At 34.9% G+C, this 12,714-nt stretch overlaps 2 protein-coding genes across 5 annotated transcripts; one reads left to right on the top strand and one right to left on the bottom strand.

Annotated features, from left to right (window-relative positions):
- The first annotated feature begins 4,058 nt into the window (after nt 1-4,058).
- On the top strand, nt 4,059-9,849 carry LOC142618623 (pentatricopeptide repeat-containing protein At3g29290). 4 transcript variants are annotated; one of them, XM_075791570.1, is made up of 4 exons: nt 4,059-4,346; nt 5,220-5,312; nt 7,394-9,043; nt 9,506-9,849. In XM_075791570.1, exons 3-4 carry the CDS (start codon nt 7,403-7,405, stop codon nt 9,731-9,733), a joined length of 1,869 nt encoding a protein of 622 aa, XP_075647685.1. In that variant the 5' UTR covers nt 4,059-4,346; nt 5,220-5,312; nt 7,394-7,402; the 3' UTR covers nt 9,734-9,849. The 4 variants fall into 4 exon arrangements, with proteins under 4 accessions (XP_075647685.1, XP_075647684.1, XP_075647686.1 ...); XM_075791569.1 differs by having other exon boundaries at nt 5,223-5,312; XM_075791571.1 differs by lacking the exon at nt 5,220-5,312.
- A 753-nt stretch (nt 9,850-10,602) lies between these two features.
- On the bottom strand, nt 10,603-11,404 carry LOC142619980 (biogenesis of lysosome-related organelles complex 1 subunit 2). The gene is made up of 2 exons (XM_075793397.1): nt 11,103-11,404; nt 10,603-11,013 (listed from the first exon to the last, which is right to left on the bottom strand). Exons 1-2 carry the CDS (start codon nt 11,196-11,198, stop codon nt 10,726-10,728), a joined length of 384 nt encoding a protein of 127 aa, XP_075649512.1. The 5' UTR covers nt 11,199-11,404; the 3' UTR covers nt 10,603-10,725.
- Between the last annotated feature and the right edge of the window lie 1,310 nt (nt 11,405-12,714).

Genomic DNA, 12,714 nt, shown 5'->3' on the forward strand with positions numbered 1-12,714 from the left:
CTACCCAGTCCTTCACTTCCTCAGCCACCGGGTGCAACACCTTATTGGATGGATAATTGGGTATCCATTTATCCTTCCTTACCCGAATTTCTTCACCATTACCCACCATCCAACAGCAGCCACTCTTTAAACTTGGCATGGCAGCCAATATACTCCTCCATACAAATGAGCTATTAGGAGAAAGAGTTGCATCTAGGAATTGGCATCGAGGGAAATATCGAGCTTTAAAGCATTTATAAAGAAGCAAGTCCTTCTCATGTATCAACTTCCACCCTTGTTTTTATAGCATTGCAAGATTAAATAATCTCAAATCTCTAAATCCCATCCCATCTTCATTTTTTGGCCAAGAAAGAGTGGCCCAACTTTTCCAGTGGATTTTCTTTTCATTCCCCACTTGACCCCACCAAAATTTAGCACATAGGGCATTTAATTCATCACACAGTTTAATAGGTAGCTGAAACACACCCATAGTGTATGTTAGGATGGCTTGAGCTACGACCTTGATGAGTATTTCTTTTCCGGCTTTCGATAGCAAGCTTCCTTTCCAACCTTGCAATTTCTTCCAAACCCTATCTAGGAAAAAGTATGATACTTCGCTCTTCTCATTAGGGTAGGTAACCCCAAATATGTTTCAAACTGCTCCACCTCCTTCACCCCAACGGCTAACACAATCCTTGCTCTATGATTGGCTTGGGTGTTGCTGCTAAAAAATGCCGAGGATTTTTCCATATTAATACATTGCCCCGATGCATTAGCATATGTTCTCAAAACCTCATTAATGACCTCAACCTCCCCAAGATTAGCTCGGCAAAAGAGAAGGGAATCGTCTGCAAACATTAGATTTGTAATTGATGGTGCACTTCTGCATATAGAGACCCCTTTAATGCAACCCTCCATTTCTACCCTTAGTAGTAGTGAATTAAAACCTTCTGCACACAATAAAAATAAGTATGGCAAGAGGGGGTCACCCTAACGGATTCCCCTTGATGGTTTGATGTTGCCAAAAGGTTTTCCATTAATCTGAACAAAAAAAGATGGTGTAGTAACAATATTATATAGTTCAAACTTCAATGAAAGCTATCTTCAAAAGTAAAACAATATTGTCTTCATATCCTAATACAAATGAACCATTACTATCAAATTTCAACTGTTTTGGTTGAAGAAATTTCAACTATCGTCTATAGGTTCTAGCAAATTTCAACATGAATGACTTAATTAACTACTCATCCTGAATTACATGGTCAAATGCATATGTAAGCAAAGACTCATCAAGCCCTTTTATTTTAATGACTTTTTCGTAATGGCTACTCAAATTGCATTGATTCTTAGCAAACATTTCTTGTGCTATTGTAACTTTTCTAATTTGTGTAGACAAATCTTTAAAAGTAGCATTTTCCTTCCTACTACACTACAAAAAAATGGGGCTATCCCAGCGTTTTTAAAACCGCTGGGATAGCCCCAAAAAGCGCTGGGATAGGGTAAAAATTCCTATCCCGGCGTTTTTTTTCCCGACGCTTCAAACCGCCGCGCAGTGATAGTCGGTATAGGGTCGCTGGACCTGTACCAGCGCTTTTCAAAAGCGCCGGAAAAGGACATGCCCTATACCAGCGCTTTTTAAAGCGCTGGTATAGGCCTTTTAAATTATATTCATTCAAGACCTATTCCAGCGCTTTAAAAAGCGCTGGAATAGGTACTGCTTATGCCAGCGCTTTCAAAAGCGCTGGCATAGGTCTTGAATGAATATAATTTAAAAGGCCTATACCCGCGCTTTTGAAAACGCTAGCATAGGCAGCACTTATTCCAGCGTTCTTCAAAACGCTGGCATAGGTCTTCAATGAATATAATTAAAAAGACCCTATTGCAGCGCTTTTCAAAGCGCTGCTATAGGGCCTTTTTAAAAAAAAAAATTTAATTTTATAGCACCTGAAATGTACCTACAATACATATTTTATAAAACCTGTAATGAACCACAATTCATATTTTCCAATAGCAAATACAATACCACATTAAACCAACAAACTAAATATATTTAATTACACCAGATCAATAATTACATCACAAATGTCTAGAATGTTATACACAAAATAATACATTCCAAGTGTCTAGAATGTTATGAGGTGCACCTACACTACGATTTCACCATTGCACATTGAGTTTAAAAAACAAACAACACTCCTAATAGAAAATACTCCACCTTTTCTCTCCATTTCTCTCCATGCAAGCCACCCGCTTACTCCCAAACAACAACCCACCACTACTATATGTATTTACTTAGACAAAATATGAGAAATTGACAACAAATTGAACAACAACCTCACAAACCATAACTAATAACCCCATAATCACATATATCTTTACAATAAGCCCATCATCATCTTAGTAGCTCCTAAAATTTCTATTGATGAATCACAAACTGAATCACTTAAATGACTTACCATTTGTTAAGAACCGAAAGGGTACCTTCAAAGCACTGCAATGGAAATCAACCGAGTTAGATACAACAACGAATAAAAAGAAACATTATTCATTAAGACTGGCAACCATAATAGCATAATTACCATTCCCAAAACCAGAAACTAAAACATTCTTTGTATAACCATCCTTCCTTACTCTTTCACAGTTCTCATTTCACAACAATTTCAGCATAGGTAAGTTTAATTTCCCAAATTTTTCAAAACACACACACACACACACACACACAAAACACTAAACATGTGTCATGAATTCTATTTTCCCCTCCTTTTCTACTCAATTTTCCCAGCAACCAAACAAAGTTAGTTCTATAGAAAATTCACAATTCACTTAAACACACGCATAGAGTCAAAAAGGTTTAAAAGGGAGGATGAAATGTTTGAGAAAGTGTAACAATAAGTTAAGAAAATTAATAAGAAAAAAAATAGTTAAAAGCGGGAAAGATAGAGTTGGAAGTAAGTAGATGATTTGCATAGATAAATACAATACAATGCAGTAATGCACCAACTAACTTAATGTGATTTTCAAAATAATAAATTTGGGATTACCTGAATGTCCCTGGCCCAATCTATAGGATCACTGACAACAATATAAAGACAAGTGGATAAGATTAGGTGATGTAGAGGTACCACACCCCTCAAGCAGCCTATTTGAGAGGGGCAGCTAAGTGGGTATGTCACCTCCCCCCCACCCCACTTGTCAAAATACCCCCACTCCCTTTGGAAAATTCAAGTACAAAAATTCCCTTCTCTTTTTTTAGGCATTTCTCCCTCTCTCTTTCCCCTTTACAAAACCCCTCTAAAACTGAAACTCCAACCCCAATATTACTGTGAAAACTTGATTGAGTTGAGGTTGCACGTAATGAATCAAATTGTTTCCTTATTGATGAGTTATCCATCCACATTACAAAACAGAGTGACTCGATTGAGTATATATTTTGTACTTTTAAGTAATTTACACTTCAAACAACAATTTTGATAAGTATTGGTTAAACACTCCGTTTTTTCAAAAAACATTTTTTAACAATTTTAACAAGCATTCTACTTAAAAATAAAATAAAAAACTCAATTTCATACCACAATTTTTAAAACCACCAATTTTTCAAAAGAAAAAAAAAAAAAAAAAAAAAAAAGTTTCAAAAGGTTCCTTAATTCTTTAGATACCTCTAACTTTACAACTCCAAATCTAAGTTTTTTTTTTGAGTTCTAACAAGTGATCACAAATGCTGTCATAGCTATAAAATTGGAACACACCTATCATTGCTATTTGTCCAAACATCTTATCCTCCAAAAAAATTTAAATGGAAACCATAAGTTGCCATTATTTAATTTTCATTGCTTTTGATAATTTTTAATTCCTGTGTCCAGAATCTAATAATTCAATTGATTTACACATTTGAGTGCTTTTAATACACAAATCATCTGTTCAAATTCCCTAACCATCAATTATGGAATTATATATATTTTTAAAAATCTATAAATTATGAAAACAAGAAAAGAGCAGGAGGTGTCGGTCGCTCAATTGAGCTATAAGGTTTCTTTTTAATTTTCTTGGATAAAAAAAAAAGTCTTTACGTGATTGTAATAGATAATATCACATGTGTAGTCGGGGCTTCGAGGGGTTTATTAGAGGTACGTGGCTATCGAGAGTCAGAGTTGTGAACTAAGCAAACGAGCACCGTAGTTGGGCCCAAAAAATATCCTTACGAGGTTCATAAAAATCGTTGTTAGTTATTCGGTTTCTCTGTCCACTGTCCTGTCTCCCTCTCTCTCAAGCCACACCCTTTCCATCAACCCCAAGCCTTCACCTCGCCCAAAGCAAAGCCCAAAACTAGCGTTGCCAGCCAGCAACCCAACTTCAACTTCTTGCAGCAAGTAACATTCTTTTTTCTCTCTCCTTTCGTTCTTGTTGGTTCCATTTGCTAGTCTTCTTCTATGCTTATGGGTGTGTCATGTGTGTTACTGCTTTATTTGGACATAAAATGCAAGAATTTGTATGGGTTTGGCAATAGGTGTCTGTTGTAAGTTAGTTCAAATGTTGATTTTTATTGCATGGAAGGTGTTTGTGAAATTGTCTCTTACAAGCTTTGAAACTAATTGGGTGTATCTATGAAGTTGGTCCAGATGGTTTCATTAATTTTAACTATCAGTTTGTGTGTAGTTAAAATTTTGAAAGCTATATTGATATGCTTTCTAGTGTGAATGAATGGTACTGATTGTTTTGAGTCATTTCATCACAGGTTCCCTTTGAAGTAATAGAAAAAAGGACGTGTCATTTTCTAGTAAAAAAGAAAAGGAAAATTTTTTCTTAATTGTTTGCTACATTCTGAATTCATAATATATTCTTTTATCTTTAGGTTGACATACGACCATTTGCAATATGCAAAATGGGGCGTAGAAATGCATTACCTGGAATCTTCCACTTCGAGGCCTAATTTTCCCGCCTTAATCATTAATACAGAGAAGTTGAGCATATTTGACTAAACACAAATATAAGACGATTTGAAAACACAATAAATCATTTGGTAATAGGTCATAGATCCTTGGTTAATTGCTATTGATAATATTTTCTTTTTCACTACATTTTCAAGTATGATGAATTTTAATCTATGTTTCTTTTTTCTTGTTTTTTCTAATATATATATATATATAGATAGATAGATATATATGTATATAGATATATATATGTATATGTACGTATGTATGTATATAATTTGCTGTTTAACTTTCATTCTTTATGTTACTTAGTAGAGGTTGGACCTTGTTGAAATGGAAAGTGCCCTACTACCCAACTGATGTAATGTGGGCTCAATCCAAAAACCAACCCTTACAAAATTTGGGGTAAGTTTGCCTATCAATCGCCTCTCCCAAACCTTGCAAAAGGTTATGTTTGGTTTCTGCTCTTTGAAATATTTTAAGAACACTCTTTGTAATATTGGTTTCTGCTTTGTCCAGAACTTTTGGCCATGCTTCTATTTAATTTGTTTTAATGTTGTTTGTGTTTGGTACTTTGGTTTACTTAGTTTCCATGTAGTTTGAGAGTTATTGTAGTTTCCATAACCCAGCTGATAAACAGAATAAATATAGATACTTGGTTTTATAGGAAATTCCCGGAGGTACTCCGTACTTGTGCAAATAATGGTTGTTTTCTCTTGCTTGAAGTTCCATTTTGGGTGAAGATTATAGATGAACTCATTTGTTAGCATTTTATTTAGCATAAAGAAACATATGATCATTTTATTCAAATCTCAGAACACAAATATGCTTGTGATACTGGATTTCCCTTCTACATAATAGTTGCATAATTTGGTCTAAGATTTCTATTCAACATGAGAGACACCACAGTGAGGTCAAGTTGTAGCTTGCCACAATTGATTCTTTTAAAAGGAAAAACCTGTTCAATGCTACTAAAGTAATGCAAATCACTTTTCTGAATTGTACTAAACTTTGGCTTGATCGTATCATACAAGTGCTATAAGACATGCAATTCACACTTGAGTAGTTCACATTATATGTTGGACACAAAATGACATAGATTTAACATTTTGTGAGCCCAGTATTATTTTTTAATAAACATATAGATAAAGCCAGCCAATTGAATGAAGCTGTCTGAGTTTACCAAATGACCATGTTGCAATTGACCAAATGACCATGTCGAGATTCTAGTCGTAGCATAGAAGCACAAAATCGAAAGAAACAACTTACTACTTGATGTCTTCATAGAATATCAATAAATAGTAAGTAATACTCAAGTTTCATAACATCATTTTATTACTTCAACATATGAATGGATATATCTGCTATGTTCCATTGCATTAAGAAAGTCCATATCTCCTACTACTAAGTTCATGCTTTGCAGCTTTTTTGTATCTTATGCAACTAAAAATATCTTCTTTTAATGGAATGTGTACTTTTCTTATATGTGAATGTAGTCAAATAATAGATATGGATATTGGAAAAAAAAGGTTTGATAAGCTGATTTGCAATTTTTGATGCATATTTGGAGTTGTTCCTAATTTTGTTTGACTGCATGTCATTTTCTATTCATGTCTTTCATATTACAGCTATTGATTAACTGTGGCTTCTTAGAATAGAAAAAGGGAATATCATGGGGTTCAAGTGATAGGTCAATGGTAATGGAGAATATCATGGGTTCTTTGTGTATCTCATGCTGGTGGTTCGAACTCCACCTCACCCCTCCCCCACTATCTACTAATCAAAAAAAGAAAAAGAACAAAGGAGAATATGATGGTTATAGCTTCATGAAAATTTTTAAATGGTTCTCTTGTACATATGCTATCCATGAGAGAGCTATTGTGACAAGGTAACTTTAAAGTATTAATAGTAAATAGGTAATTTTTATATATGACATGAAAAAAAAATTACTATCAGAAAACAGTTAATTGGCTTCTTCTTTTGTCTGGAGATATGAAGCATGTCAGTTATGTTCTGTCAATCACATCCAATGGTAGAAATTCCTTTATAAATAAATTTATTAGCCTCTACATCCTCTAAAATCATTATTATATATATTTTCATACAAATCCTCAATACAGTTGATTAGTTTACTATAAACACCCCCCAGCCCGCCCCCCTCCCAACCCCCCCCCCAAAAAAAAAGAGGAATTGCCCATAGATAAAATTGCAATAATAATCACAAGCATTATCATGAGCCAGAGTGGGCTAGGCCTCTGCCTCCCAAAATTTATCTAAAACTTAATGAAATATTCTTCTAATTTATGTGTTGTGGATTGTGAGCCAGCATTTAGAATATAGGAATTTATTGGGACAGGATAATATATTCTTCGTTTCTTGAGGGCTTGAGTTATCCTTAACTTATGCTTTAAAAGGTTAGCTGTTATCTCAAGTAGCTTCTCTTGGTTAAAGAGTCGCCATTTAACATCCTTGTTTTCCTTTTTCAGGGCCCAGTTATGCGTGAAATGCTGAGGAATTTGAATTCTGCTATGGTTTTATCAAATTGGTTTTCTTGCCGATATTACCCATATATTCCAACTAGCTACTTCTGTAAAATCCAAAATCTGCATTTTCATTGTTGTGTGTATGTTAATTCAGCTATAAATTCAAATAGTCGGTGTGCCATAATGCCTAATCTGGGTATAATTTCCATGTGGCAACCAAAGATGCCAAATATCAGTTTGTTGAGGGTGGATAAATCACGCATTGTTGTGAACATGGTTGCAAGTGTTGATGTTGGTATGGATTGTGAAAAGGAGGAAGAAAACACGTTGATTGAAGGAGATGAGGGATTTGGTGAATCTTTTGTTGAGCAGATTTGGCCTCCTTGGGGAAATGTCGCAAATTACAAGGATTTCGATATTGAACCTAGTCCTACACCTGTTAGCCAGACTGAGTCAAAATTTTCAAACAGGATGATGATTGCGAATGAAAGTAGGGTACATTTTTTAGAGGAAACAAATGAAGAGTTGTTATCAGAGCGACTTTTGGTGCTTAGCAGAACCAATAAGGTTAGAAGTGCATTGGAATTATTTAGGTCCATGGAATTATCAGGTCTTTGTCCTAGTTTACATGCCTATAACTCTCTTTTATCATGCCTTTTTAGGAATGGGCAGCCTGATGATGGGTTAAGAGTCTTTGAGTTTTTGAAGGCAAAGAAGATAACTACAGGTCACACTTATAGCTTAGTACTTAAAGCAATTGCGAATTCTCAGGGTAGTGATACTGCCCTTGAAATGCTTATGGAAATGCTAGGGGAATGTCAAGTAAAGAAGGATTTTGATGCAATTGCATATAACACTATGATAACAGTATGTGGTAAAGTTAACAATGGTGTTGAAACTGAGAGGATCTGGAGAAGTATGAAGCCAAATGGCTGCTGTCCAACACGAGTTACTTATTGCCTATTAATTAGCAATTTTGTTCATTGCAGTCAAAATGAGCTGGCTCTTGATGCTTACAGTGAGATGGTTCAGAACGGATTTGAACCAGGGAATGATACAAAGCAAGCTATAATCAGTGTGTGCACAAAGGAGGGAAAGTGGAATTTGGCACTTAGTGTCTTTCAAGATATGTTGAAGGGTGGCCTGAAGCCAAACCTAATTGCTTGTAATGCATTGATTAACTCTCTTGCGAAAGCTGGGGAGGTCAAACTAGCATTTGAGGTTTTTGATATCACAACATCTTTGGGTCATTCACCAGATGCATACACATGGAATGCTCTACTTGGTGCTCTATATAATGCAGATCGACATGACGATGTTCTTCAGCTCTTTAACAGCATTAAGAGAGATCAAGGCTCTCAATTGAATTTACATTTGTACAACACTGCTTTAATGTCTTGCTCGAAGCTTGGTTCATGGGATAGAGCACTGCAGCTTTTGTGGCAAATGGAAGCTTTTGGGCTCTCAGTTCCAACTGCATCATATAATCTTGTCATTAGTGCTTGTGAGATTGCAAGGAAGCCAAAAGTTGCATTGCAAGTGTATGAGCACATGGTTCATCAAAAGTGCAATCCAGACACATTTACTCATCTGTCATTGTTAAGAGCTTGCATATGGGGATCCCTCTGGGAAGAAGTGGAGGAAATTCTAAACGTAAGTTTTATTTTGTTGAAATGTTTTATTTTGTTGAATTCAATTTGTTGTGATACAGAATTAACAAACAAATATGGGAGGTGAAAATATTTTCTCTTTTCAAAAAAAAAAAAATTTCATATCAACCACAAATTTTACATTGCTGAGTTGTCCAATATGCAGTCAGTTCCCCCCCCCCCCCCCCCCTTCTTTCTTTTTTCACTCTAATGTCCATTTGAAGAAACTTGTGACATAAATGATTTTGTTGAGTGGTGCCTCTTCAGCGCAATTATTAAAGTCACACACATTAAGTTGCATTTATTGTGTGAATTTTTGGTTAATGCTACTGCATTTATACTTTGTTTGGACCTTTGATTTTGTGTGTGTGTGTGTGTGTGTGTGTGTGTGAGAGAGAGAGAGAGAGAGAGAAATGGACCTTTGAAACTGAGTGTGCTGGCGTACTGATTTTTGTTTCCTTTGCAGTGGGCTGCACCAAATGTATCTCTTTATAATGCTGTCATTCAAGGAATGTACTTAAGGGGCAAGATTGATTCTGCAAAGAATCTGTACACCAAAATGCGTGAGCATGGTCTTCAACCAGATGGTAAAACACGTGCTATGATGCTTCAAAACTTGTCAAAAAAATCAACTAGACATAGAAGGAGTTGGTCTCTTGGTTACAGAGGACGTCATCGACAAAAGATGAAATGAGAAAAAAGAGATTACCTACAAATAAGTTGGGCTAACTACATTGTGATTATATAGACTGATAAGATGTATAAGTTGAATGTATATCAGAGCAACAATACAGGCCTAACTTTGCCCTCTGTAATTGTTTTCTGTTCTGTCTCTTTCCTGTTTCCCTCTTGGGTTTTTTTTTTTTTTTTTTTTTGGAAACACCTCTTGATTTTCACTGTATAGATTTAAAAAAAAAAATTAAAATGAAAGCAGTAATTATCCCATAGTATTGTGATACAAATGTGTGATATCGTAGAAGTTTGTTGTTTTGGAGACATGGATTTCTTATTAAAGGCTTCATAAATAAAATTTTAGCTTAAGTTTTATGGTTCAAATACATTCAAATTTCATTGCCATTATCAGAGTCACAGTGCCAGATAAAACTAAAGGAATTTCCAATTGGGCCCCTTAAGTAAGGGGTGGTGGTGAGAACGGGGATTCAAATCTTCTTGGTGCAGATTTCTCATATACACTCATATTTCACTTGTGTTTTTGCTAACTTTACAAAAACAAATATAGATGTCAAATATGTGTAGAATTTATCAAATGTGAGGGGCACTTTATAAGACTGATTATAAGACTTTCCAAAAAAGAGCAATTTTATAAGACTATCTTGTGCAATACTTTCCAACGATACGAATGTCGGATAGATCATAAGGTCACAGACCATTTGAATTAGAATAATTATTATCATACACTTTATTACACGTTCACCATACACATACTATCATACAGGCTAAAATCATGTTTTCTTAAAATTGTGAAATTATGACACGATTTCTAAATTTTAATTGAAATTGAGTTATTTTAAAAATAATTGAAAAAAAATTCAATAACAAGTATGTAACCAGATTTTCTGTTTGAATCATTAATATCGCATCTAATTTAATACATTAAATCAATAAGAAAGTGACATTAAAAAACAAAGATTGGAGTAATAAAATAGACCCAACAACTCTAGAAAATTAGGAAGTGGGATGTGGAGGATGAGGAGGAGGGGATTGGTAAACAGAAAGAACTTTGGATTCTAAAAGGGAAACATGGTTATCGAGCATAGACACAACAGCTTCAAACTCAGTCACTTGTTGCTCTATTGCATCAATCTGCTGCACATATTGGTCGAAGTTACCACCCTTTGACTTCAACTGCTCCACGAATACCCTCAGCCCAGATGCCACGCCACCCATCTCTTTGTATTCTTCACCCACTCTCTCATTCATTTGCTCCAACACTTCTAGCTCATTATTCGTCCCCTTAATTCAAAATCAAAACCCATAATTACACAAATCCCAGAACTTTATTAAAGAAAGAGTAATTAAAGAGAGAGAGAGAGAGAGATTACTTGGAGCTGGGATTTGATCATGGTGGAGACGCTGGTGAAGAGATCGTTGAGTGAGTCGGCGAGTTGGTCATGAACAGCCTCGTCCTTCTGGGCCATGAGGGTGTCGCTGTGTTTGAGTGATTTTGTGGGGGATGAGGGAAATGTGGAGAGGGATGAAGATTGAAGAGAAACGAACCTTGATGTTGATGATTATTTGGAGTTTGGGGAGGATTGCTGTTGGACAAATGAAATGAACAGCCCAAGTGGACAAGGGAGAAAACCCGAATGGGTCTTCTTACTTTGTTGGCTAGCCAATAATGAGTAACACAAATACACAATTACCAACCATTTATTTGCTTATTATTATCTTGAATGGGGTATAATTGGCTCGCTATTTTTTTTTTTCTTTTTTGAGAATCATAATTGGCTCACTATTTTTTTCCCCCATTTATTTCTGAGGATCATAATTGGATCCTATTTATTTTGGAAACTTAAAAAAATTGGGCAAATAAAACTCCCCTTTCTTGAGATTTGAAAAATTAATACTCACTCTTGAACCACCGCGCATCTTTAGTACGGTGGTCACTCCACAAGTATAAATACTTGTAGAGTGTGGGGGGCAAGGGTTAGGGTTTAAGTTTCTAGGAGGGAGCTTCACACACATATATACTTACGCTCCGTTTGTTTCAATGGAAAACCTTGTGTAAAGATAGTTTTCCTTATTTTCCAATGTTTGGTAGCATAAAAAAATATGAGTCAAAGGAAAACTATCTTTGGTCAATATAAAAAGTATGACTTATTTTTAGAGATTGTTTTCCATTAAATTTTTTTGGAAAACAACTCTATCTCACAGCAAGCTAAATAAGGGAAGTTAAGAGGTTGTTTTTCAACTTATTTAAAGTTACTACCAAACATTGGAAAATGAGATAGTTTTATAGAAAATGCTTTTTAGAAAATGACTCATTTTCTAGAAAACATCATTATTGAAACAAACAGAGCGTTAGATTAGATTATTGTAAAAATTCTATTTTGTATAAAAAAAAATACTCACCCCCAAACTTAAAAGGAAAAAACATTTTTCCCCTTTGACATTCATTTAACTAAACTGTTAAATTGATGTTAAAAATGTTGTATACTAACCTACTCTTTAATTAATAACACATTTCCAAAATTGCCCTCAACTTATTCTTAAAAGTTTTACAAAATACAAAATTTCGACAATCATCCCTTCCTGCTCATTCTTTCTAGCTTCTTTGAAAACTTAGGTTGATGTTAAGGACTTTTATTTACAAACTCACAGTAACAAATACACCTTAGCTGGTCTCCTACAACCTCTCATCTCATAGCCCAACAATGATTCCACAGTGAATACGACAAAAGCTGAATAATCAAGTAAATGTCGACAAAGCCCTCAAAATTTCTTGTATTTTAGCATAGCTAAGCCATGGATTTTTGAAATTTATGTGTAGATAGATTGTTGTGCACAATAGTATAATATTCACAAAATAATTTGTAAAGCTTTATTTATTTTTTTTTTGTTTTGAAAAAGCTCGATTTTTGTGGTTGTTAATGGATTTACTTCAAAGACATTTCCGTTGATGGATTTTGTCTGAAAATGCTCGATTTATTTGTT

The sequence above is a fragment of the Castanea sativa genome, chromosome 12, assembly GCF_040712315.1.
Source record: "Castanea sativa cultivar Marrone di Chiusa Pesio chromosome 12, ASM4071231v1".
Taxonomy (NCBI): domain Eukaryota; kingdom Viridiplantae; phylum Streptophyta; class Magnoliopsida; order Fagales; family Fagaceae; genus Castanea; species Castanea sativa.